The sequence below is a fragment of the Elgaria multicarinata genome, chromosome 7 (genome assembly GCF_023053635.1).
Source record: "Elgaria multicarinata webbii isolate HBS135686 ecotype San Diego chromosome 7, rElgMul1.1.pri, whole genome shotgun sequence".
In the NCBI taxonomy this organism is placed as follows: domain Eukaryota; kingdom Metazoa; phylum Chordata; class Lepidosauria; order Squamata; family Anguidae; genus Elgaria; species Elgaria multicarinata.
In genome coordinates, this window is record NC_086177.1 from 32,095,080 (window position 1) to 32,122,352 (window position 27,273).

General features: G+C 44.0%; 1 protein-coding gene across 2 annotated transcripts in view; it reads right to left on the minus strand.

Annotated features, from left to right (window-relative positions):
• Nucleotides 1–27,273, minus strand: part of F13A1 (coagulation factor XIII A chain) — a 102,588-nt gene that overhangs the window by 51,277 nt on the left and 24,038 nt on the right. For both annotated transcript variants that reach the window (XM_063130321.1, XM_063130322.1), the window contains exons 4-5: nucleotides 8,160–8,411; nucleotides 4,045–4,163 (exon numbers count right to left, since the gene is read on the minus strand). In XM_063130321.1, the coding sequence (XP_062986391.1) occupies nucleotides 4,045–4,163; nucleotides 8,160–8,411 (371 nt within the window). The remainder of the gene's footprint in view (nucleotides 1–4,044; nucleotides 4,164–8,159; nucleotides 8,412–27,273) is intronic.

Genomic DNA, 27,273 nt, shown 5'->3' on the forward strand with positions numbered 1-27,273 from the left:
GTGATATGGTCCAATTTGCTCAGAAGAAATTGCATAGCAACCAAAAATGACACCGTCCCTAAGAAAACAATTGCCGGAATGGTGGCAAAGGCACATGAATTCAATTACAAGCCACTCTAAGCGGGGGTAAACAAATGAGACGATTATATACTGCAACCTCAACCATAACAGTCCTGGAAGCTCTTCTTTACACATTCAGGTTGGTCTCCGTTTCTTTAAAAATGCTAACTGGTCAAAAATAGCAACAAATTTATAACGCCACTGATCAGTTAACAGAACCAACATGAGGTGGAACTGTCTATTGCAATTGCATCAGATTGGGCATGTTGCATTTAACAGAATTCATCTCCTTGGCTCTGTTACCTATGATTGCATTACCTCCCCCCCCCCTTTGGAACAGAATAGAACCTTATTACTAAATAATAAGTTATGATCCTACGCTGCAAATCTAAGTTCACGGTAGAAGTTAAGACCTCCCCAGAAACAATATCATCTTTGAAAAGCTGGATGTTTGTTCTATGGATTGGTCTGCAAACTATCCTGGAGCAAGAATAACTCACTGGTAAGTGTTTTCCCCCTCTCCATTAGACATATACAACCATTTTAAGCTTCTAAGGGCACAATCCTATGCATGTTTAAGCTGGTGGGGAGAAAGCCCTACAGCTCCCAGCATTCCCCAGCCATCCAGGATTTTTTCCCCATCATCATTATTATTATTATTATTATTTATTTATATAGCACCATCAATGTACATGGTGCTGTACAGAGTAAAACAGTAAATAGCAAGGCCCTGCCGCATAGGCTTACAATCTAATAATCATAGTGCTTAGGAGCAATTATGACACAAGTTTCTCTTTCTTGCAGCTGTTGGCTGAGGCAGCCTTTACTCTGATTTTGGCCTGCCCTCATTTTCATCAGATTTCATAACATCAGGCCATCGTTCGATAATTATGCAACACAAGTCAATAAAAGTGGACTTTCATAGAATCATAGAATCATAGAATAGCAGAGTTGGAAGGGGCCTACAAGGCCATCGAGTCCAACCCCCTGCTCAATGCAGGAATCCACCCTAAAGCATCCCTGACAGATGGTTGTCCAACTGCCTCTTGAATGCCTCTAGTGTGGGAGAGCCCACAACCTCCCTAGGTAACTGATTCCACCGTCGCACTGCTCTAACAGTGAGGAAGTTTTTCCTGATGTCCAGCCGGAATCTGGCTTCCTTTAACTTGAGCCCGTTATTCCGTGTCCTGCACTCTGGGAGGATCGAGAAGAGATCCTGGCCCTCCTCTGTGTACCCAAACTTTGCACCCAAACTATTGCTACCTGTGGTTTATAAATGCATAACCTGATATGCACGGACTTGGCATTGCTCGAGTCCGTGAATAATGCTTATAAAATTTATTTGATTAATAATAAATTCCTCTTGTTCGAGCCGCCTAAAATTTGTGTCTGTGAGGTAATCATTTTAAAGTAGCAGGCCAGTGTTAGGCCTGTGAGTTAACCTTTAAAAAAAATAAATTTCTTTTTCCCCCCTCTGTTACCCTCACAATAACCCTGCAAGGTAAGCTAGTCCTAGGCCTGTGAGGTAACTTTAAAACAAATTAAATTATTTTCTTTTCTCTCTCCAGATGCTCTCCCTTCAGATGTTGGCTGCCACAGCCTGATAAACTTTCTCTCCCACCCAAGGCATGCTGGGAGTTGTAGGCATAAGCCTACAGAGGCTTGCATAAAGAGACAGAGGTTTGCATGAACGTAGCATATACTAATTCATATGTATAGATGCAAATCGAGAAATTAATATTATAATTTAATTTGAAATAGAGTTTATCTCACCATAGTGTGCAAGACTGTGGACTTGTGTGCCTGCTTGCTTGGTCTGCTGTCCAGATGCTAGCTGCTGATGGGCAACTTCAAGGCAGCTGCTTTTCTCTTCTTATGCTATCTTTAAATGGGACTTTTTAAGGGATGCCTTCGAATAGAGGACAGTCCTCTATAAAGCAAAGATATCACACATCCCTCAAAAAGCAATCCCCTCTCTACTCAGTTAATCCCCTCTCCTTTCTGTCTTCCTTGCTCTAAAGTAAATATTGCTATTAGACCTCGTTCCCCATGCTATCAGACTAGTCCAGATGTTTTGGCCTATAACTCCCATCAGCTCCAGCCAGCATGGCCAGTGGTCAAGAATGACTGGAGTTGTTGACCATAACTTCAATGTTGCCTGTACAGGTGATCTCCTGGGACACCCTTACCATGCCTGGCTCTGAGGAAGAGCCCCCTCAGAACCAGGCATTTCAGCCTAGCACCATCTGCTTCCTCGACCAACATGGCACTCCAGAGGACAAGTTTTCCAGAGAGCCCTGCTGGCTGCTTTTTCACTGCGGCAAGTGCCATAGTGGGACAATAGCTGGTAGGCTCTCTGCAGTACCCACTGGTGACAGCAGCAGTGGCCAACCCTCCTGCCCATGGAGAGAAGGGGTGCACTTCACCACTCCTCCTGCCTCACTGCCTGCTTCATGGGCCAGCCCTATTGTCAAGGGATTCTTCCTTCTCAATACCTTGTGACCTCTCAGTGGCTTTTATGAGGCAGATCACTTACTTTCATTAGCCTGTTCTGAATAGCTTGTGGGGATGTCAGATCTACTTGTCAAGCAATTCCTTTTTTGTCAGAATGAACTCAAGGGGTCATCATTGGTGATGCCATATCGGCCCCCTGGCAGTTGACATACGAGGTCTGTCTTTTATCACTGACACTGCTTAACATCTATAATCTATAGGAAGCTGCTGACAGAAATCATCAAGAGCTTTGCTGATGGGTATCATAAATAAGCCAATACTGTTTCCCTCCAGTTCTATATTTCATTAACTAAGCATCTAAGGCTGGTTTGCTAAACCAGAGTCTTGAGGCTGTGTCTGAATGGATGAGCTTAGACAGGCTGAAATTGAATCTAAGCAGGATGGAGGTACTGCTGATAGGAAACCCTACACTAAAGAGATCATCTTTCCTTTGACAGATGGGTCAATAAACCCCATGTCCGTTCAGTTTAGGAACCAAGGGGTACTCTTGGAACCTGTTTTGCTCCTGCATAAACAGGCATCAGCACTGGCCACTGTGGAGGATTTGCATGTGTGAGCTGATTGGCTGAGAGAATGAGATGGAAAGGGTGACGTGTGCACGGGGTCTATATTAACTGGCTGCTGTGTGTGGCACAGAGCGGTAAAGCAGTAGTTTCTGCAGCTGAAACTCTCCCCACGGCCTGAGTTCGATCCCAGCGGAAGCTGGTTTCAGGCAGCCGGCTCGGGCCGACTCAGCCTTCCATCCTCCCGAGCTCGGTAAAATCTGGGGGAAAGGTAATAACAGCCGGGGAAGGCAACGGCAAACCACCCCGCTATAAGGCCTGCCAAGAAAACGTCAACGAAAGCTGGTGTCCCTTCAAGAGTCAGTAATGACTCAGTGCTTGCACGAGAGGAGGGTGCCTGTGGGAGGCAGACAGAGATGAGATAAGATAGGGACAAGATGACAGAGGTTTAGATCAGAGATACCAGCAGGAACGGCACAACCACACACACCGTTATGAAGGCAATTGCCTTTCTGGAGAAGAGAGATCTTGCTATGCTGATCCACATGTTTGTAACCTCAAGGACAGGCTACTGAGCGACTGCTGTAATGCACTTTACATGGGACCAATTCTGAAGATAACTGAAGCTTTAGGTATTGCAGTAGGTTGTTACCTATCTCTTGTTAGGTGTTGAGAAGAAGGAGCATGTTGAACTTAATCTTTGGAACTATGCTTACTACTCATTAGCCTCTCAGCCCAACTCCGCCCCCCCCCCCAAAGAGCACTGAGGTGCAGGGCCAAACGTGGTAAGCCCTTAACTCTTGAGTAATTCTGTTAAATCCCTATCTTTAAACGTTGCACTGGTGTGTCTATCTAAAGCCTGAGAGAGCATGTTTTGAGCAATGCTGTACAGCACCGTGATGCAGAAAGAGTTTAGACTGAAGGATAAATAGCCGAACCTCTGCCCACTCCTTTCAATAGGACTCACCTGGCCATAATTCCAGCTCCTGGAGTTTATATTTTCAGGGTCTCCGTAGAAAATAACCCCAAGGTCATTTAGGACATATTCTTGCCTTTCTTGTTCATCATCCAGAAACACAGCATCCTCTGCAACAGAATTGTGTTTATAAAAGCACGTTAATTACAAGCACCATGTTTATGATAGATGTCAGCATTTAATACTGCCAAATGGTTTGGCTATAATGAACACAGGCTGCCTTTTGTTCATCAAGCATAGCAGTAGGGTTTGCCTTTCTCCCCACACAATTCCCTGTCATTGTAAGAGCAAAAAGCAAAACATGATAGCAACTGCTAAGTGTTTTGAGCAGGATCCGTAAAGCACAATTAAAATGTCACCTCTTGTCAAGTGTTTTATTTATTTGTTTTACTTATTTGTTACATTTATATACCGCCCCATAGCCAAAGCTCTCTGGGCGGTTTACAAAAGTCAAAAAGAGTAAACATTAAAAGTATACAAAACTTTAAAACAAAAAAACAGCAGTATCCATTTAAAAACAACAGTTCTGGGGGTCCATTAAAAAACAAACTTAGCGTTGTTAAATGGTGTTAAATGCCTGGGTTTTATGAATCTTGTGTTGCAAAGTTTTATGAGTCATGCGTTGCCCCACAAGTTCGCTGAGCCCTCCCCATCCGGCCCTGTTCCGGGAGCCAGCCCAGCCAAGAGTTCGGCAATGCACAGTTTTTGGAGACTCTGGAAAGTGCACCATTCCCCCAGCATGCCAGGAGAATTGCGCACTTTCCAGGGCCCCCAGAAAATGTGATTTGACTCCCCTCAATGCCAATCATAGCCTTAAGTGCCCGTTACAGCACCAGGGGAAAAGACAAAGGGTATGCACAGGTTAGGGCGGAAGTGAGTTCCACCCAGACTTGTGCCCCCTTTGTCCTGCAGCAGTGATGGGGTGAAAATCCACCCAGCGCATTCGTTGGGACTTGGGAGGGCAGGACATGGGGACGTCCACTGCCCTCGCAGGCCCAGGTCGATTTTCGCCCCATCAGTAGGAGCAACGAAGTGTAAAAATATTTAAGGGTAAAGGCTGTAATGGGCTTAGGAATGGCCGTCTGGGGAAATCAGCCCCTGTTTAGGCTCAGATTTCCCCAGATCCCCCAGCTCAGCTTGCATTTGCGAGCCAAGCCTTGGGCTGTTTTCCAAAATCTGGGAACTTAATCGTATTTCTCCTAAATTCGCCATTTCCCTGGACCCCCAAAGTGGGACCTACTGGTGCCATTTGTTCAAATTGCAGCTGCAATTTCCTTAATTTGCGCCAATTCCGGCTGTAAATTGTGCAAACTTGCATAATACACACAAATTATGACTGGAATCAGTGTAAATTATGTGAATTTGTGCAATTCACAGAAGAATATTGCGCAAATTATGGACATTTGCATGATTTGCGACCACAATTTCTGCAAAAACATAATTTACAGAAATTTTTATGCAAAAAAAAATGAAATGGAAATTCCACCAGTTGGAACAGAGTCTGCAGGGCTGAGCTGATGAAAGTTGATCGAGTTCCACCCGCCCACCATTGTCTTCCTCCAACATCCCTAACTGGGCTTACAAAACTGACATTGCTGCTATGTGATGCATCATGCCTAGTTTGGCCCCTACACTGGGAATGACATGATAAAGCCATCCGATTACTGGAAGGAGATATAGATATAGATGATATAGATCTAGACCCACACACAGACAGTCAGACAGATATCAAAGTATAATATGCAAAAGGTTGGTGTACACATTAGTATTGCACGTGCATTTATGTGTTATCTTCCTCTGGGTGTGTTTGTGCATGTATGTATAGAATTCCACAGAATTCAGCAGAGGACGTTTTTGAGGTGCTCATGGTAGATAAAGCGTGCACTGTATTTGAAAACTCAGAAGCAGAAGTAAAAAGGGGAAACAGTAAGAGCAAATTCAGGCAGATAGCCAGCCCTAAAGACAGAAGCTCCAGGCCTCAGTAATACACACGTCTTTCCACCACTCAAATGATATTATGGGTGAGTTGGGCATTTGTGTGAGTAAATGCATTATTTGCTTGATTTCTGTAATCCTTCTACCACTGTTGGGCATATTGTTGACTACACACAAACACACACACACACACACATACACACACACACACACACACACACACACACACTTCTGCTCAGAAAATGTTAGATGTTTTAAATCAGTTTGCATCTCATTACCACCTTTGCTTTATAAAAATTTGCAAAACGAGATGGAGATTAATGAATGTTCTTTGTCAAAATGTGCTCCATTCTGTACCAAATGAAGTGCTGTCGAGGCAAAAGAGAGAGAGAGAGAGAGAGAGAGAAGGGGGTCTTTGAATTCTCGCTGAGGAAGGGAAGCACACCGCAGAAAAGAGCGTCCTTGATTTTTGACAGCTATTAATGCAGCTGGCATTGGACTGAGAAGCAAATCCTACTGACATACCTTGTGTGCTGGTGCAGCAATACCACTGGCGACAAGGAAAAGTTTCAGGGATCTAATACAAACTGTTTTAATGAATGAAGCCAATTGATTTCATCCACGGAAGCTAACATAGTTGAAAGCCCATGGTGTGTGTTATAGGGCAGGCACGTGCGGTGGAGATTTTAACCTCCTTTTCTCCATAGCAGGAGCTACTTCTGAAACCCTGGGGACAGTTGGTGATGTGGCACAGAGAGGCTGCCTTGGAGAACAGAATGGGAAAACAGAGCTGGTGAAGTGTGGCGAAGCTGGAGATGTGACATGAGAGATCCATGATCAGGATTTTGTGCAATTCATTTTGTTTTAATAGACGTTGAACTCCCCATAATCATAGAACTGTGTTTTCTTGATGTAAAAGCTATTTTAAATATTCAGGGATTCATATTCTTTTTTTATTTTAAAAAATGCTGATTTGGTGAAACTCAGTTACGGAAATACGGCCAAGTTCAACTTTCTAGTGTTGATTCGGGCGGGGGGGGGGAATAGTGGTAAATGGCAATGGGGAGGGAGAAGCCACTCTGCTGATAGAGGCTGTTTTGACACAACTGATTGTCAAATGTACCTTGGAAAGGTACTTTTGACACATGGCGGACTCAAGAAACAGCCTATGTCTTTATATCATTCCAGTCTGTAAAATGGGCTGGACAGAGAAATCATAATGAGCAATTACATCTGAGGTCTTCAACATGTTGCCCATGACACCAATGTGCCTGCAGAAACCTCTCTAGGCACCCACCAGGCTCCCTGCCACTTGTGATTTTTATTTTATTTCTTAAGATTTTTTTTCTAAATTATTATTTTTAAATTGGGAAGCTGGCATGCTACAAAGTGGCATACTCCAGCACCATCTTTATTTGGCTTCAAAAGAGTTGTTTTGTGTAGGGCTGTGCACAGCCGCCCCAGCTTGCTTCGGAGGCTGTTTTGGAGCCTCCAAAACGGCGCTGATTCAATTCAGAGTACTTCGGGGCACCTCACTTCGGAACTGAAGCTGAAGCAAGGTTTGCCTCCCCCCTCCCCGAAGCAGGTCAGCTCTGCGGATTCCTGGGAATCCACCAGACAGATGTGTGGCTAGCACCCAGGAAAGACTGGCCCAAGGCCAACCGGGAGACCATTGGACTCTCCACTTGCTCCATCCTTCCTCCGCCCTCACCTTAGTTTCATGTTTTACAGCTCAGTCCTCCCATGTGCCTTTCACTTAGGTTCTTTTATAGTCCCCCCAGTTTACCTTCTGGGAAATGGATATTTTGTGACTGGCCAAATCTACCATGGCAGCCATTTTATGAATGGGCAACCCATCCCTCATGGCAGCCATTTTATGACCTTGCCTACTAGACTTTCTCAAAAACCCAGATCTGACCACTGACCCAAAAGGTTTGCAGATCCCTGAAAAACACGTTGCTGTTGTAAGGTAAGCAAGATAGTGAATATAAAGGAAAAATAATGTTGGGTTCTACCAGTATTTCTTTTTTAAAAAACCTCAAATCATAAATGCAGACTAAGCTCCTAAGAGAAGGGTTTTGCATATGTTGTAATGTGCCAAGTACATTGATGGCATTGTTTTCACCACTATTGCCATGTGTAAAGAGATCTACGCATTGCACATGCCTTACCTGAACACCAGGGGTTGAACAGTATATATGTATCTGTGTCCGGGTTTCGTTTTGTCCGGAGAATACCAATCCGAGTCCAGATCGCCACATACATGCGGAATTTCCCCACAATGCAATTTGCTGCTGGCATGATATTCAGGGCAACAGACTGGTCGTCTCTGTGGGTGATCTTAGCACCCCATTTCCCATTTTCGAGCTCTTGAACCAAAGGAACTCGGACATACGTGCCTTTGTTTTGCTGTGGATATCGCCCTGAGGAAATGGGGAAAGAAGAGAGAGAGACGTAGTTCTGTGAATGAATGCAGCAGATGAATAATTGTCATATGTTTTTTGACTACACAGCAAAAACTGGGCTAGGAATTGTCCAATGTAAGTCCACAGCATCTCAGCAAAAAGAAGCCATATATCAACTTCCTGTATAATTTAGCTTTCTTGTCAAATTTGTGTCTTTAACACCTGTTTGCACCTTAAAATGAAATCTCACTTATGCAGAATTTTGAATTGTTTCAGGATAAATAACCCTAGAGTTGTAAGACATACAAACGCTATCTAATCCCATTCCTTAGACAAGCGCGTGGCTGGATCTTCTGTCCACCAACAGATCACCCTTTGTATAGTTACAATATAGAAGTGTTTCAGGCCTTGATCTCAACTTCTGTAACGAATGTCGGGACCTGCTACCAATTTTTGGGTGACCATATGCCCAGATTTGCCCGGACATGTGCAGAAATCCCGCCCCCAAGCGGGATCCAGGGGGAGATTTCAAAATCCCCCCCCCCCCAAAATGTCTGGGAAAATTGAAGTCCTGGCCTAGGCCTGCGTCGCTGGGGGCGGGGGGAGCTGGGAGACCCATTCTCCTAGTCCAGGCAGCCTATGTCTGGGAAAGACACAACCGAGATTGAAGCATGTCCTTTGTTTGGCGGGAGATACCCTTGAGAAGTACATCTTCAGGACTAGAGTCTTGGTTGGCACTGGCTTTTATCATGCAATTGCCCTGCCTCTTCACAGAATTTTATTGAGGGAGGGGGGTCCAGATGACATCATCTTCCACTTGTAATGAGTGATGCTTCCAAATGTTGTAATTAGTCAGCTTATTGGTTGAACTTCACCAGTTTGTAATGCTCACTTTTTTAATGAGCCTGGACTGATGCTTTATGAATTCACTATTAAGTTCAGAATAGTTGGCAAGCTTCTGAACATGTACAGTCTGCACCCAAACAACACTATTTCTGTGCATGTACTGAGTTGGTTGGATTAACCCTTTTCTGGCTTATGGTAGACTGTGATGGTGTCACATCTCTCCCTCTTACTCCCGTCAGATTGGATTTGGATCATCATTGTTCATACAGTAATTTCTTGCATTTTGTTTGGTAAGTAGAAAAGATACCTTTAGAAAGAGTACCAATCAGCATGGGATTTTGATGTTAAAACCACTGGACGAATTTCTAGGCCCCATACTAGCCTTTTTGAAGTAGCAGACAGTATGTGGAGATAGGTATTCTGCAGGGTTGGCCCTCCCATGAGAAGGGGATGAAGCCTCTGCCTCAGGCGGAGCAGCAAATTGTGTCCTTTTTGGTCCCTCCCAGGAGCCCTGCCCTTCTTTCCATATGGCCACCCTAACATATATTCCATTACAGAGGAAAAGTTCTTTTGATTGGCTTTGCTAGGAGCCTTCTACCTGAAAGTAGCCACTGATGGTTGTATCCGGCACCAAGAAAGCCCTAGGTTTGTCCCTCTTAATATTCATTTGCAATGCTATTTGAGATTTTGTTTCCTTAGGATTGGGTTTCGTAAGAACCCAGGACATCTTCCCTATAACCTATGTCCCAGACATTTTGTGAACCGCCTAGGGATCTTCGGCTGTTGGGCGGTATAAAAATGCAATTAATAATAATAATAATAATAACAACAACCTAGAATACTTGGCCTACATGGCAGATGGAGGAGGCCTTCAAAAGGAGCAGCATAGGAAAGGAAGACACGGAAGAGAGGAAGAATCCAAATCAATGGCACGTTTGGGAAGATGCAGCAAAGGACACTTCAAAAGTGGGGCTTCAAAGGGAATAAGGTGTAGAGGAATGTACTAAAGCAGCAGCCAAGATGAGAGGCAGGGGGCTGCTCACAATTGGATTGCAGACGCGTGCTTTGAACTGTTGCTAGGCTTGACCTTTCCTCTCTCTACGGTAGGTGCTGGGCTTCAGTTCTGATATAGCAGATTGGCAAACCAAGCCGAAAAGGAAAACTAAAGGAACTGAAATGCCAAGGGAAAAAAATCTACACTGAACGTGAATATCTGTAAAACACCAATGTCCTTTTGGGAGGGGGGGGAGGGATGAGGAATGTATTTAATTTCTCTTTTGAGATTTGTGTATATAACCAGGTGACAGCCCTGAATTGTCAATGCAGGTAGGAGCATATCTCTGTGCAACTGTGGCAGATACCATCTCTAAGTGTGTATCTACTACTACACGGTCTGTGCTCCCTCAAAAGACCCTGCCTTTTCTCCCTTGCTGTCCTGTAAGTTTGGAACTGCCTCCCACCTCTCGCACTTTCTTCAAATCCATCCTTAAAACCCACCCCAAATCCTTCCTCCACCTTTGGAGTTCCCATGCTCCACTGCAGCTAGGCCTGAAACCATATATTAGGGTGACCATATGAAAAGGACGACAGGGCTCCTCTATCTTTAACAGTTGTATAGAGCAGGTTCATTTGTATGCATGCAGCACCTGGTGAAATTCCCTCTTCGTTACAACAGTTAAAGCTGCAGGAGCCCTGCTTTCTTGACCATGCTAGGTCATGGTTCACAAGACCCACTAAGCCATAACGTTTAGCTCAAAAATGTTTAACCACTGTGGCTTAGCGTGTTGTCCGAACAGGGTCAGTGCCTCTAATACTGGCAAAAAATAGAGTGACCATATGAAAAAGAGGACAGGGCTCCTGTATCTTTAACAGTTGAATTGAAAAGGAAATTTCAGCAGGTGTCATTTGTATATATGGGGAACCTGGTGAAATTTCCTCTTCATCACAACAGTTAAAGTTGCAGGTGCCCTGCCTTCTTTTAAATCTGGTCACTCTAGTATAGCTCCTGCACCTTTAACTGTTGTGATGAAGATGGAATTTCATCAGGTTCTCCATATATACAAATGACACCTGCTGAAATTCCCTTTTCTATGCAACTGTTAAAGATACAGGAGCCCTGTCCTCCTTTTCATATGCTCACCCTAGCAATAAATATATTTAGCCATCATGGCTAGTAGCCATTGATAACTACTGGAAGCTTCTTGGGGCTAGCACCATGCAGAGTGACGGAGAGAGAAAGAGAACGTGGCAGTTGTGGTATAAGGAGAACACTTTAAATGGAAAACTTGATAGAATGTGGCATACAACCTATACAGAGGTAAAGTAAAAGTATAAAACTTTATTTATGCAGCTAGTTATCCCAGCCCCCTTCAGTTGCTCAAGAGCCAAAACAGACATAAATTTAAATGTGTGTCTAGCAGCTACGTATTTTTTGTTGTCATTTTTACTCTAGAGCAGGTTGGATTGGGCCTCTAGCATGGGGTTTTAAAGATTCAGAGGGGGAGATATAGCTGCTAGAGCCACCTTTAAAGTACGTTTTGGCCCTTAATATTTGGATTTTATATTAAGGAAAGGGGTAATCCATGACTGACTCCAACAGAGAGAGAGAGAGAGAGGAGATGCTTGCATAATTAGGGCTTGTTGATTCAAGTGCTCCATCATCTGTTTCCAGATTCCTTCAAGCCACTGTTTACATACAATGAATTTTGAACTCAACCTGTTTATGCCTATCAGGATCAATCCTCTTGTGTGCCTGGCCTTTCATTGATTCTTTGTGAGCGTGGATCTCACACACATAGGCACACACACAGTGCTAAAATAAATATTGGTTTACTACATTTACATTGGCTAGGAAACAAGATCTTAAATCCCCAGGTAATTTTTCTCAAACTTCTTTTCCCTGCCGTTGTCTTTCATCCCAGGTATGTGGGATTCTGACTTGATGCCCTCTCATCAGCAGTGCACATTTTTAATCCATTGCTGTGGTTCAGTGGCACCAGACAGATATCTAATAAACGAACCACGATGCCATTGGGTTGTAAAACATTGGTCTGATACCTCCACTTATGCACAGGGATAAGAACTCCCAGAGAACAGAAACGCCTCAAGGAGAAATGGCAAAACAATTTATGAGTTTCAAAGTTCAACGGAAAGTAGTTTTATTTGGTGAGGAGCGGAGCTTGCAAAAGCCTTAATCCCTGATCTCTGCACCCTCTAAACATCACATGTGAATAAAGAAGCTGCACTGGTTTAGCACAATGTGCACTTTTAACATTATGGCTTATACTTTCCTTGGATTGAGTGGGGGAGGGAGGGAGAATCTAATGTTAGTAGTGGATTAGTACAATAGTTCTGTGCCCTATTCCACTTGATAGGCCTCCAGGCATCTGAAGTGTACTATCATGTGCCTTGCCCCTTTAACCCAGGGGCAGAGGGCCTCAGGCCTGGGGTCCCAATTTCATCCTCTGGGGTCCTACAGTTCGCTATGCCCCTTCACATGGCCCCATCCCCTTAACCAGCTTCTATGCTGGTTCTGTTCATCACAACAGTTAAAGCTGCTGGAGCTATACTAGAGTGACCAGATACAAAAGAGGGCAGGGCACCTGCACCTTTATCTGTGGTGATGAAGAGGGAATTTCACCAGGTGCCGCATGCATGCAAATGACAACCTGCTGAAATTCCTTTTTCTATGCAACTGTTAAAGATACAGGAGCCCTGTCCTCCTTTCCACGTGGTCACCCTACCTTAGTTATTGTCAGTCAGAGCTTTAAGCTTTATCTTTGGCCTCACCCACCAGTGGAATGTGGGCCCCCAAGAGCTCTGCCCATACTGAATTTGGCTTCTCGGCTGAAAGAGGCTCCCCACCCCTGCTTTAATTTTTCCTCACAGAAGGTGTTTTCCAAACCCCTGGCCATCTTTTGTCCTCCTTAGAGCCCATTCTCATTTGTTTACAGCCTTCTCAAAGGACGGTGCACAGAAATGGGCACAGTTACCCCCACCCCCTAAACATACCCCCACCCACACAATCTTTCTAACCTGGCTTCAATTAATGTGTTTCTATTAGCTTCTTTACATGAGCGATTTATTGCACGCTCATGATTGGCTACATGGATGTTTGCGGGTCCTTTACATGATGCCGTCAAACTCCAGGATGTCTCCCTTGCCTTCCTCCAGTAATCTTGCTTTTAAAAAGATCAGAGATGATGAACTTTTAAAAATTATCATGGTGGGATATCCCCAATGTGTAAACTCAGGATTGCAATATAACGGTGCCATTGGTCAAAAGGTTTCACACATTATTAAAGCACTACCAAAAAGCCCTCCTGCCAGGATCCATGAAGAGAGGTGATACTGGGATGAGCATTATACACTCCCATAAGCAACAATGCCTCTGTCACACAATCTTCACCTCAAAGCTCCAGTTTGTGTTCACACTGAGGTTGATGAGTAGGGTGCATTACTTCACATGACCAGAAGAGGTTGCACCAAGACTCAGAACAAGCCGTTGGCTGGCTTCCTGTGTTTTCCCCTCCAAGTGGCAAATACTCTTAAAGAAATATTTTGAAGGCAGAAGGTATTCTCCCCCAGAACAAATTAGACTTAAAAATATAACAGGGTTCTGTTTTTAATTATTCGGCGTGGCTGCTTTTAACCAATCTCATTTGCTTTTAGGCATTTTTCTGCCTTTGGGGAAGGCTTCACACATGGCGATGTTAATACGTTCACCCACCCTCCGCACAATTTGATTCATTTATTTTACTCAGACGGACCCTTCATACATAGCATATAGAAAATGCACTGGCTTCCAGGCATGTCCAGGAAATATAATAATTGTGACAGAATGATAAATAACTAGGCTAGCTTTGTCAGAGGGGTGTAATTCTTATGAGGAGGTGCAATTCTAGGTGGGTCCCTGTGCCAAAATCCCTGTGAGCAGCTGGAAAGAAAGTACTACTAAGAAAAAGACACAACAATGAAATGACAATTGTTGCGGCAAAGGAAGCCAGAGAAATAAATCCTTCTGTATGTAATGCCTGTAGTGTGAGTCTCAGCTGCAAGGCAGTAGATCTTAGTTTCATTTGAGCCTGGGATCAAGGTCCCAATCCTGCTCCCCTTTGAGAACTATTTACTATTACTTTTTAAAAAGGGGGGAAGCTGATTTTGACCCATGATGGTTAAGCATTTTGAGCTAAACATTATGGCTTAGCGTGTGGTGTGAACCATGGTGGCTATATAACCACTGTTTAAACACGCTCACTAACCATTTGCTGCAAAAGGGTTAGGAGCCTAACCATGGCTTATTGTGATGTCTGAACAGGCCCTTTACTTTCACACAGTTAGCATCACATCTAGTTTGGCCCTGAAATAAGCCGTGAGTACGGAGGCGAAAGAACTACTGCTGCAGGGTGAAATGGAGGCACAGACAGTGCAGAAGGAAAGGAAATACAGCACCCAAAAGTCAGAAACACACACACACACCCCAATAAAAGAGGCAAACTGATGCTCTACAATAGGACTTGATTGTGGCATGTAATGGGTTTCGATTAGCTGTTGTTGAGGTCACCAGAGGGAGAGAAAGGAGCAGGCAAACACCCTACCCCCGCCCACCATCCCTACATATAGCCCAGCTCAGAGCCCAACTGACACTGCTGAGGGCATCAGAGGGAGAGGCGGCAGCAGCCTTTCCATTGCACTTAGATCCAGATCCAAGGCCTTCTTAACTTTGTAATTAGGAATCTAGGGTCTGCTTTTTCCTCTTCCTTCCCAATCCCTTTTCCTCTAGAGTTGTGTCTTTTCTAGATTGCAAGCTCAGGGGCAGTGAGCATATTATTTCTGATCTTTGTAAGACGCTCTGGGAGGGAGCCATTTTGGCTGAAGATCAAGTTGAAAATGCTTTAATAGTTGCCTCCTTCAGGGACATAATTTTATTCCACTCTCTTATTGTAACTCTTCAGTGAATGTATGGCCATGTCTACACCAGTCGTTCATTCCAGAATAATATCACAGTCGTCCCTACCAGGCCACATGACATTCACCTACTCCAGTGGTGATCTTGGAGTGACTGCTCAGTTTTCCCAGAATATTGCTGGCTGGATTTGTAGCGGCTTTTCCACCTCTCTCGCAACAATCCCGAAGTCCACAGCTGGTGTGCCCCCCCTTCAAGAAGCTGTTGCTGTTTGGCATGAGCTCCTGGCACAACAAACAGCCAATCCGCTGTCAGGGGCGTGTGCATGGGCATTGGCGTGTTTCATCGCTGAGTGTTTCTTTTATTTATTTTTTACACAAACATATCGATGCGCAGGAGCGCATCTTCGATACAGTATCTATCCCCCCCCACCGCGTTGCTGTGTGTCTCCGTTGGTACGCATCTCGGAGAAGTTATTAAAAAAAATTCCTTGCCCTGTACCCACTGTTCAGTCCCACCCAGTTAAAGCTGCAGGTGCCCTGCCCTCTTTTAAATCTGGTCACTCTAGTATAGCTCCTGCACCTTTAACTGTTGTGATGAAGAGGGAATTTCACCAGGTTCTCCATATATACAAATGACACCTGCTGAAATTCCCTTTTCAGTGCAACTGTTAAAGATACAGGAGCCCTGTCCTGCTTTTCATATGATCACCCTAGGTTATGGTGACCCACAAATAACCCATTGGGGGCCAGATGCACCCTTGAACTATCCCAGTAAATCCCCTGAGGTGTTAACTGAAGTGTTTTTAGAAAAAGGAGGCAAGAAAGGAGCTCTTTCAAGCCACTAAATGCACAGTACATTTCAAAACTGTAACATTTGAGTCACAAACTCTTCTGAATCTTTATAAAAGTTGACTGGAAAAATCCATTTTGTCAAGCACGCTATGACCATTTTTAAAAAGAAAAAGACAAAAGACTAGTTTTCTAAACATGCCGTTTGTAACAAAGTCTGTTTTTAATCCAAGGCCAAGTTTCTGTCAAACGCGTATTTCTAAATATAAAATGGTAAAGGCCCATTGATTTAAAGTTGGTCACAAAGACTTCAGCAAGTTGTTTCATATAGTTCCCGTACTTGATGAAAGATCCCACCCCTTGAAGAAAGGATTAGTTATGACTGTTAAACCATGTTTCCCAAAATCAGTGGAACACATTCGTTCAGAAAATCTTACATGCCAGCTGCTAACTAGGAAAAACAAATATGTGAGGTTTTTGTGCAATTCATGCATCCCAATTCAGCTAGGCAAATCTGTGCACAGGACACACGTTTCCACACAGAAACGTCTTCCTAGATTGGGAACCGTGCAGTTCTGCATTTACATTACATTGCACATCCAGGACCTATTGAACTATTATTCACTACTAGTGAACAGACCTGGTATTGCATGGGTTGGAATGGCCCTTAGTTTGATTCAGTGAAGCCTTCAAGCATACTTACAGAGGTTCCAGAAAAGTTGGACATATCGTGCCCACCCTATCTGAGTGCAGCCATGTCCCATGGCACCCATAGGCACGCCCCCCAGGGGTGGGGCCTATCCACTCCATTCCCCTGAAGGGGACTGCCCCACAGCAGTATGGAGGGGGCAGGTGTACAACTCTGTCCCTTAGCCTACTAATCTCCCCTGGCTTCAAACTGTGACCCTGTTCAGACAACACACTATGCCATGGCAGTTAAGCATTTTCAGCTAAACATTATGGCTTAGTGTGTCATGCGAACCATGAATTAGCATGTCGTGTGAACCATTCCTAACCAAGGTAGCTACATAACCATGGTTTAAACACGCTCACGAACCATTTGCTGCAAAAGGGTTAGGACCCTAACCATGGTTTAGCATGTCATCTGAACAGGCCCTATATGAACTACAAACTATGCGCTGGTTAGAGAAGCCTGCCCCTAGTGGCTGGAGGTGTCACTGCAGGCTTCGACCACATTGACATATTTAAATTAATCGAAATTAATGAATGCATTTTAAAAACGAAAGAACCTTAAGGGTTGCCTTAATATGCATTCCAAGTTTTAGATGTCTAAGTTTCACATTCTTGGCACAAAGGCACTGAGCGAGGACAGACAGATAGGCAGACATCCTCTTCTGTTATTATTGATCATTATTAACTTCAGTTCTAATCAGCCTTTCAGTGTATCGTTAAAATACACATACACAGAGAGTTTAAAACCGTGGAATACATTAGAATTCCCACAAAAGTCAAAGCAGTGTCAAGATGTAGCAGACACCACCCAAATCTCCCCAAATGTCTGACGGAATAACAAGGGACTTCCCCTGCTTAAACTAATTTTATGTATTGTATTGTATTTGGTGTTGTTCCCCACCTTGATCCAGAGGGAGAGGTGGGTAATAAAATTATTATTATTATTATTATTATTATTATTATTATTATTATTATTATTATTATTATTATGCCAAGCAAGACTCACAAAGGTTCTGTGGGTGCATCTACTTGCTGAAACTCAGGGTGTGTATTGCCATTTGGGGCCAAGTTATGTGCAGGACTTCATGTATGCAGCAACAGTTGGATTGGGGCCACAGTCTAAGGAGCAGGATCTGGGTGCTCTAAGTACAGTCAACGGCTGTGCATTCATTTCTAGGACTGGAAAGCTGTGCCCTTCCCCCCATGCCTCCCCAGATGCATGATGGTGTCTGTTGTAAGGGAGGTCTTGATCCCATTATGTGATTAGCAAAAAAGGGAAAAGACATATTGGAGCATGTTATAGAAATTTGCAGGCATATGCCTATATCAGCCTTCCCCAGCCTAGTGCCCTCCAGATGTTTTGGACGACCACTCCCAACATTCCTAACCATTGACCATGCTGGCTGGGGCTCATGGGAGTTGATGTCGAAAACATATGGAAGGCATCAGGTTGGGTAGGCTGGCCTATACCATATGTTCCCATAAGACAGGAGTCACAGCTGTGTGATCGATCGACACTAGCAAGGATCATGGGGAAGAGAGCGAGCTTTTAGAGTCGCCAGAAGGCTATTTGTTTATTTATTTTTCCAGCTGGACTGATTTCTTTTTCTTTATTTTCTCTTGGCATGAGTAAATTTTCATTGGCATATTTTAAAAGCAGACTAATGCATGCCAAAGAGCAGCGGCTGTGGTTTGGGAAGGCCTAGTTGAAATGGCGCTTTTCTACACCACTTCAACCCCACCTTTATAAACTTTTTATGAATTTGGTAACTGATAATCTGCCATATATATATACATAGGTTCCAAGTACCTCTGTGCTGATTGGCCAGACCATTGAAAGGTCAGAACAAAGAGATAGGTACAATATTACCTGACGATTTCCCCCCTTATATCTAGAAACCTAGGCCATAGCTAGACCTAAGGTTTATCCCTGGATCATCCAGGGGTCAAACCTGTTCATCTAGGTGACACACAGGGGATCCAGTGCTCAGGCAGGGGCAAACCCTGGATGGTCCCAGGATAAACCTTAGGTCTAGCTGTGGCCCTAGAATCAAATTAGACAATTTGTCAAATTAGAGTCAAATTGTGGGGATCTCTAGCTGCTCCAGGGACTGCAGATCCCCACAATGTACCTCGGATGTGGCTATGACTGTGCCGGGGTTATTCCCTGCAAGTCCATGTGCTGAACCATGGTTGTAGGAAACCCCCATTCAGTCATGGCCACGGGATGCAGTCCTTGCATTTTTACAACTCTGTATGATTATTAAGACCAATAAACCATGAATTTTAGTCTGAAAGGAGAAGGGAAAAAGTCATCACTCCTGGAATCTCAGACCAAGAGTCCGTGGCTCTTTTGTGGATGCTTTGATGGGTGCCAGTGAATTGGCTTATAACAAAAGTATTAAGGGGGCCAGACCAATATATATGGATTTTACTAAGCTGCTTTGGCAGAGGTCAAATAGCTCCAAAGATTTATAACTATGCATAGAAATAGATCATTAATGCAAGGAGGTGATACCTAAATTTATCAACAGATTTATTGTTGTGCCCAGGAAGATGCTATTAAAAGTGAGATTGAAGGCCTCATTAGTAGATGTAATCATTTAGCTGTCTGTTGAATAAGCCATTATTAGACGAACTCCTTATTTCAGTAAGGATGTAGCGCATCGTCACAACACTGTCTACTACAGCTATCAGCATAGGCTTTTTTATCAGCTTTGGCTGATTTGCCAGCTGTGGCCCTATCTGGAGAAGGAAGATCTTGCCACAGGCATTCATGCCTTGGCTACATCTAGACTAGACTACTAAATGTACTCTATGTGGGGCTGCCTTTGAAGACTATACGGATGTTTCAGCTAGCGAAGAATCCAGCTGCCCAGTTGCTTCCAGAGACCAGGAAAAAGGAAAATACAACACAGGATCTGTACCAGTTACACTGGTTGTCAGTGAGTTTTCAGGCTCAATTCAAGGATCATCTGCACCTATATGAACCTACCCGGGCCTTACAATAGGCCACGGAGGACCAGCTCACATACTTGCCAGTAATATCCATCAGGTTAGTGGGATCTAACGAAACAAGGCCCTTTGGGTGGTGGCCCCACCAAGTGGAACTCCATCTCTCAGGAAGTGCATTTGGCCCCTTCATTGACTGCTTTTAAACACAGCCTTAAGATCTAGCTGATTGAATTGGAGCTGCTTTTAATGGACTAACTAGTGCCAGTCTGTAGTTGAAGAATTTCAATGGTAGTTGCATATACATATGATATTTTATATTTGGCATTGTTTATGTACTCTAAACTTGAAAACCACCTTGAAAGGGCTTTCTGGTTTGAAAAGCAGTAGATAAAATAAAATAGTAAGAACTGCAGCAGGAGCAACAACTCTGCCTTAGCATTGGGGGTGGAGAAACATGTTGCAATTTACTGGCACCTGATAGTCCAAGGGGGGCATGTTGTACCTGCCTGCCGTACTGCTTTTTAAAATGAGGGGCCTTTCCCCCTCCCCGCAAAATGAAGAAAAACAGGTGGCAACTCTAATTCAGTACTAACATGGTTGAACACACAGGGATTCAAATATATATATATATATATATATATATATATATATATATATATATGTATGTATGTATGTATGTATGTATGTATCTTAAAGCTAAGCACTCCAAGTCCTAGATGAATGTATCTGTCCGTGTCAGTTTCTTTTACACACAATTTCTTTTCAATCTCAAGTTCTTTCTGTCCCAAATATGAAGACATTTGCGATCTTTGTTCACTTCTCATCAAAAATGAAGCGAGTCTAATTTCTCATCCATCCCTGTTCCAGAATACGTGCCCGTTGCCATTCGGGGGGAGAAACTCATGACTAAACTGTACATCACGCTTGAACATGTTCATGCCAAGTTGTATCTATATGGGGTGTAATATTAGAACAGGAAAAGCAACTGCGTGAGGAGTGAGCTGCCCTCCTCTAGAACAGCGTGTGCTTGTTTAGGAAACCCTAGGACTTGTTTGAGTAACAGAGATGGGTATGCCTGCCTATGTGAGATGCTCTCTTGGGAGCGAAAAAGACCCAAGAGGTCTGTTCAGTGGTTCTCCTGTCACACAATTCCCACCCATGAAAAGAGAATAAGAAATAATAAAGGAATATGGTGATGCAGTCTCACCAGGGATTTCATGCCATTCATGGTGAAAACCCACAGTTGTGTGTATTAGGGACCCAAGGAGCATCACCAGAAGCACCTCTGCCTGTTAATATTGCCCTAAGGATGCCAACTCACTTTATCTAAATATTCAGGACAGATAAAAGGAAGTACTTCTTCACACAGTGCATAGTTAAAATATGTAATTCACTACCGCAAGATGTAATGATGGCCACCAATTTGGATGGTTTTAAACGGGCTGGATAAATTCTTGGAGTAGAAGGCTATCAATGGCTACTAGACTGATGTCTGTGTGCTATCACCAGGATCAGAGGCAGTAAGCCTGTATACACCAGTTGCTGGGCAGGAGGGTGCTGTTGCTTGTCCTGTTTGTGGGTTCCTGGTAGACAGCTGGTTGTCCACTGTGTGAACAGAGTGCTGGACTAGATGGACCCTTGGTCTGATCCAGCATGGCTCTTACTATGTTTTTATGTTCTAAAACGTGGACTCAATGTTCATTGGAATCTAAGATTATGGAAAAGAAAAACCAAAAATAGCACATCTTTTCATCCGTACATAAACATATAAGCTGAACGAATGCTATTTTATAAATGGGAGATTTAATAAATGACTACATGATTATTATGCAGCAATAGAAAGGGGGGAACTCAATGACACAAATGCAAAAATGCAGCTGGTTCTAGGAAGATAAATTAAATATCAATTCAGAACCAATTCTCAAGGAGTTTATAACAGTAGGGAAGAAAAATTAGCAACAGTAAATCATGCAGAGTGAACAGTAGATTTGCCACAAACATGATGTGCTAGATCACCTTTCCCTAACCTGACATCCTGCAGATGTGCTGGACTACAACTTCCATCAACCCCAGCCAGTATGGGCATGTGAATTCTGATGCAAACTGGCCAGATCTGCACCTCTCAGAACAGAATATAATTATCCTTTGGATTTCGTATTTCTCTGAATTTTGTGATGCGCTTCTCAGTTCTATAAATGTACCCAAATGTGTGTATTTTATGATAAAATATATTCATAACCATGTATATGTAAATGGTGTATTTCATGAGAAATATGTTTAGAAATAAATGTTTAAATAAGTACCCATATATGAATTTTCAGGCAGACTTGGAAAAACAAAACTGCAAATCACACGGTAATGCAGAAAAGGGGTGGAACAGACTTATGAATGAACATATATATGCACAACTGACTGCAAATAGACTGATCTGTCCATGTCTATCAGGAACAGAACCAGAATGCAGTGTCCCCCATACATTTTCATCACTGTAAGTTTAATTGGTGGGTTGCGTGTGTGAATAAACCATTACAGCTTATTCACTGCACACAGAGCTTTCATATCTATCAACACAAACGTGAATACAACACAATGCTTTCCAGAAGAGGACAGTTCTCTCATTCGGCCATGTGTCAAATGGTGAGTAATCAACAAGTGATCAGTTCAATATGTGGCGTGTTCAGGCCAGAGAAAAGAAAGAATTTCTTTATAAAATGCACCATGAACTTGAGGTAGCACATTCCATAAGATATGGCAATAGCCACTACTTAAGGGTGCAACCTTATGGATGGAAGAAGAAAATATGAGTAATATAGAGACTAAATTAGAAAATGTCTTCTTTATGGAAGGGAAAAAAAATGGGTGGAAAGTATAAATAATCCGCTTTTGAGGTCTCACTGGGAAATTTGGAGTAAATATAAAGGGGTGCTGCTGCCAAGCAGCTCTCCTTTGTCACCGGTAATATTGTTGAAGAATTTCCCGGAGGAACTAAAGAGTAGATTAAGTAAAGTTTTAATAGAAAAAAATAAAATGAAATTAAGGGATTGGTTAAAGGGAATGAGTACAAGAGAGGATATGGAAGAGGTTCTGAAGGATAAAAAGTAGGGATGTGCTCCGCTCCGATTAGGAGCGTAGAAGCAGTAGCGGATTGGCCTGCTTCGCCTTACCCAGAGGCGGAGTAGGAGCGGACCGCGGACCCCCTAGAAGCAAGGCGAAGAGAAGCGACCATTTTTCGGAGCTCCGAGTTCAGTCGGAGCGCTCCGGTCGCCATCTTGAAAACATTTCGCCATAGGATTGCATTGCGGCAAATAATCGCGCATAACTACGTTGTTTTTGAAGCTATCGTTCTGGAAATTCTTGTGCACAGAGAGTCGTGGATGGGGGTCATTTTGAGACCACTCTCACCTCTCTGCGTGCTGTGGTTCACGTGCAATATTTTTTTAAAAATCGGGTCAACCGCGGGGCTCAAACTGCGTTTCGGCTTTTCGCCCATAGGATTGCATTGAGGGAAAGAATCGGGGATAACTGGGGGGGGGTTTAAGCTATCGTTCTGAAAATTCTTGTGCACAGAGAGTCGTGGATGGGGGTCATTTTGAGACCACTCTCAACTTTCTGCGTGCTGTGGTTCACGTGCAATATTTTTTTAAAAATCGGGTCAACCGCAGGGCTCAAACGGCGTTTCGGCTTTTCGCCCATAGGATTGCATTGAGGGAAAGAATCGGGGATAACTGGGGGGGGGTTTAAGCTATCGTTCTGAAAATTCTTGTGCACAGAGAGTCGTGGATGGGGGTCATTTTGAGACCACTCTCAACTTTCTGCGTGCTGTGGTTCACGTGCAATATTTTTTTAAAAATCGGGGTTTGGGTTTTTTTTTATTATTATTATTATTTTTTTGGAAGCGATGACAGGCACATTCAACTCCCAATCCTGATGAGAATTCATCTCCTCAGAAAGCATCCTCCTCCAATCCCAGCGTTGGAGGGGGGACTAAGGCAGACCCACCCTGAGAACTTTCTGTTTTGTGTCTCTTTGTGGGTTGGCGTTCGTGGAGGGAACACTTACTTAGCTAGTGCTCCTGCTTTGGAGATAGATTAATTTAATATAGGTTTAGTTTGGCGCGTGTGTGTGTTTGTTTGCTTCTTTCTGACTTGTAGCTTAGTTTGCCCTGTGTTTTCCCCTTACTTTGATTTAATATAAACTTTATTTTTGAATTTTGGAGTGTGTGGTTGGGTTGGTTGCCCCCCCCTTCCCTGTATTAAAGCCTGACTGTTCTGCTTTTGTGAAAGCTTTCTTTTGAAAGCATACACACACTTTTTGTCCCATTTCCCTACATTTATATTCTTAAACATATTTTATTATATTCTTTCACATAGTCCATTAGTATATATTCTCATACATATTATATTAGTATTCATATTTTGTTCTTCTTATAGTAGTGGTTGGTTCTTTTTCCCCCTCCCCTCTCTTAAATCCTGATTGTGTTTCCTTCTATCTTCTATATACCAAATATACCAAAAAAATTGGATTCTCTTTTTCTTCTCTGTGTAACTTCGACGGAGTGGGCTGCTTTTGTCAAGTTCAACAGGCAGCCACAGATTGAGCATTTTGGGGAAAGCATACGCACACCATTTCCCTATTCTTAAACATATTATTATTATATTCTTTGACATAGTCTTAGTAGTCTATTAGTATACATTCTCATACATATTAGTAGTAGTATTCATATTTTGTTCTTCTTATAGTAGTGGTTGTCCCATTTCTTGTCCCATTTCCCTACATTTATTAGTAATATTCTAAAACATATTATTATATTCTTGTAGATATTCTTAGTAGTATATTCTCATACATATTAGTAGTAGTATATTTTATTGTTCTTGTCCCATTTCCCTACATTTAAACATATTATATTCTTCTTATACATATTCTTAGTAGTACCTTATACATAGTATTAGTAGTATTAATATTTTGTTAGTCATCATGAAAAGAGAAAGCAGGCGTGCTGAAAGCAGCAAGGCTCAGTCTGCCAGCAGGGCTTCCTCTCCTCCTGTGAAACTCAAACGGGCAACTCCTTGGCTGACTGCTCCAAAACAGAAGCAGGACAAGCAGCAGGCAGAGCCACTCTCTTCTGCAACTTGTGCCCGGCGTTCTCTTTTTGAGGGTGGGAATGGGAAAAGTGCCCGTTTGCAAGAGGCACGTGGCAGCAGTGCCATTAGAGGAGGAGGAGTATCCCCAACTCCTTCATTCTCCTTTCAGCCCACGAGCCCGCTGATGGACCTAGACGAGGTCCTCAGCACAGTGGAGGGGGGGGAGGAGGAGGAGGCAGTGGGCCTCCAGGATGTGGGGGCTGAGGAGGAGCAGCAGCAGGCCGAGGCTCTCTCCCCAGTCTCATCCCACACCCCTGTTTCTGTGGCAACACCAGAGAGCTGAGGCGGGCAATTGGTGGTGTCACCACAGAAACGAAAGACAAGCATCGTGTGGGACCACTTTGAGTTGGGAGCGGATCCCCGCTTTGCTGTCTGTCGCCACTGCAAACTCAGCCTAAGCAGGGGTTCATCGACAGGGCATTATGGAACCAGCAGCATGAAGATGCATCTTCATAGGCAGCACCAGGCGATCTTGCTGGGGAAAGAGGCGGGCAAGGCGACTGGTTCCAGGGGAAAGCCGAAGGCTGCTGCTGGCACTGCCACTCTAAGCTCTCCATCTCCCATCCCCACAAGGGTTAGGCAGGCAACCCTGCAGGACATGGGGTGGGGGAAGTATTGACCCACAAGATGGCGTTTTCCAATGCCCACCCAGGGTGCTACTGTGTTGGGGCATCTGCCGGGACTGACTCCTCCCCAATACTAGATCTATGACATGTCACTCTGCCTGCCCCTCTGCTAGCCTGTCCTCCTCGGTGACCGACTCGCTGGGATGGTTTGCGTTTGCAATGCGTGACTAACTGCAATGCTGGCTTAGAAACCAGCCATCACTTCCTTGTGCCCCCAGAAATGCCCGCAGCCTGCCTGCCTGCCTGCCCGCCTCCCCCGGGGTGCTGCTGTGGTGGGGCATCTGCCAGGACTGACTCCTCGCCTACTCTGCCTGCCTCTCTGCCCGCCTGGTGCCTGGTTTGCTCCCAATCGTCCTCCTCTGTGCCCCTCAAGGCGTAACTGCTGGCTTAGAAAGAAACAACCAGCCATCTTTGCCTCACTTTGCGCCCACTTATGGGTTGGTTTGCTATGCGTTAGTGCTCAAGCCATCCTTGCGGCACTACAATGCATGCTGCCTGCCTGCTTTCCATTGATGGTGCTATATAAATAAATAATAATAATAATAATAATTCTCCCCTTCCCGCCTTGCAGCGATGGTGTATGTGTCTTGCTTTGACTCAGGGGAGAAGTCCTTCCTGCGCTCACTTAGACTTTATCAAATTCAATAATCCCTTTTTCAAATGTGCCAGAAGATTTAGGGTTATCTCGTGGCATGTTGGGATTGCCTTGGAACTGGCCCCATTGAGCTGTCTGCAATTGCAACTTTAAATCCCTGACATACTGGAGTGTTCAAATTTCAAAAGTTCCCCTAACATCAGGGGATGATGGGATTGCCTTGAAACTTGGTGTCCATGGGGACACATGGGTAAGCTGTCATGGGACCAAAGGATAGGTTTCTAACGTGCAAATTGACGTAGTTGTAGAATGGGACTTGATTTGGGGTGAGTTAAAAAGTTTAAGCCGCGCCAAAAATCAGGGGATGATGGGATTTGCTTGCAACTTGGCGTGCATGTGGACACATGGATAAGCTCTCCTGGTGCCGAGTTTGAGGTTTCTAACATGCAAATTGACGGAGCTATCCCAAGGGGTGTGAATGGGGTGCCCGATTTTCATAAATTCCCCAAAAATCAGGGGATGATGGGATTGCCTTGAAACTTGGCGTGCATGTGGACACGTGGATAAGCTATCATGGTGCTGAGTTTGAGGTTTCTAACGTGCAAATTGACGTAGTTGTAGAATGGGACAATTTGGGGTGAGTTAAGCCATGCCAAAAATCAGGGGATGATGGGATTTGCTTGCAACTTGGCGTGCATGTGGACACATGGATAAGCTCTCCTGGTGCCGAGTTTGAGGTTTCTAACATGCAAATTGACGGAGCTATCCCAAGGGGTGTGAATGGGGTGCCCGATTTTCATAAATTCCCCAAAAATCAGGGGATGATGGGATTGCCTTGAAACTTGGCGTGCATGTGGACACGTGGATAAGCTATCATGGTGCTGAGTTTGAGGTTTCTAACGTGCAAATTGACGGAGCTATCTAAAGGGGTGTGAATTAGGGTTATGGGAGGTGCGTTAGAGGGTAGAGCCGCGCCAAAAATCAGGGGATGATGGGATTTGCTTGCAACTTGGCGTGCATGTGGACACATGGATAAGCTGCCCTGGTGCCGAGTTTGAGGTTTGTAACATGCAAATTGACGGAGCTATCCCAAGGGGTGTGAATGGGGTGCCCGATTTTCAAAAATTCGCCAAAAATCAGGGGATGATGGGATTGCCTTGAAACTTGGCGTGTGTGTGTATACGCCCATGAGGTGTCATGGTGCCAAACGTGAGGTTTCTAACTTCAACGGAAAAAAAGTTGTTTACTTTTTTAGCTTTCAATGCAAGCCTATGGGGGGGCAAAAACGGAGCTCCGGATCCGATCCGGAGCTCCGAGCGGAGCGGAGC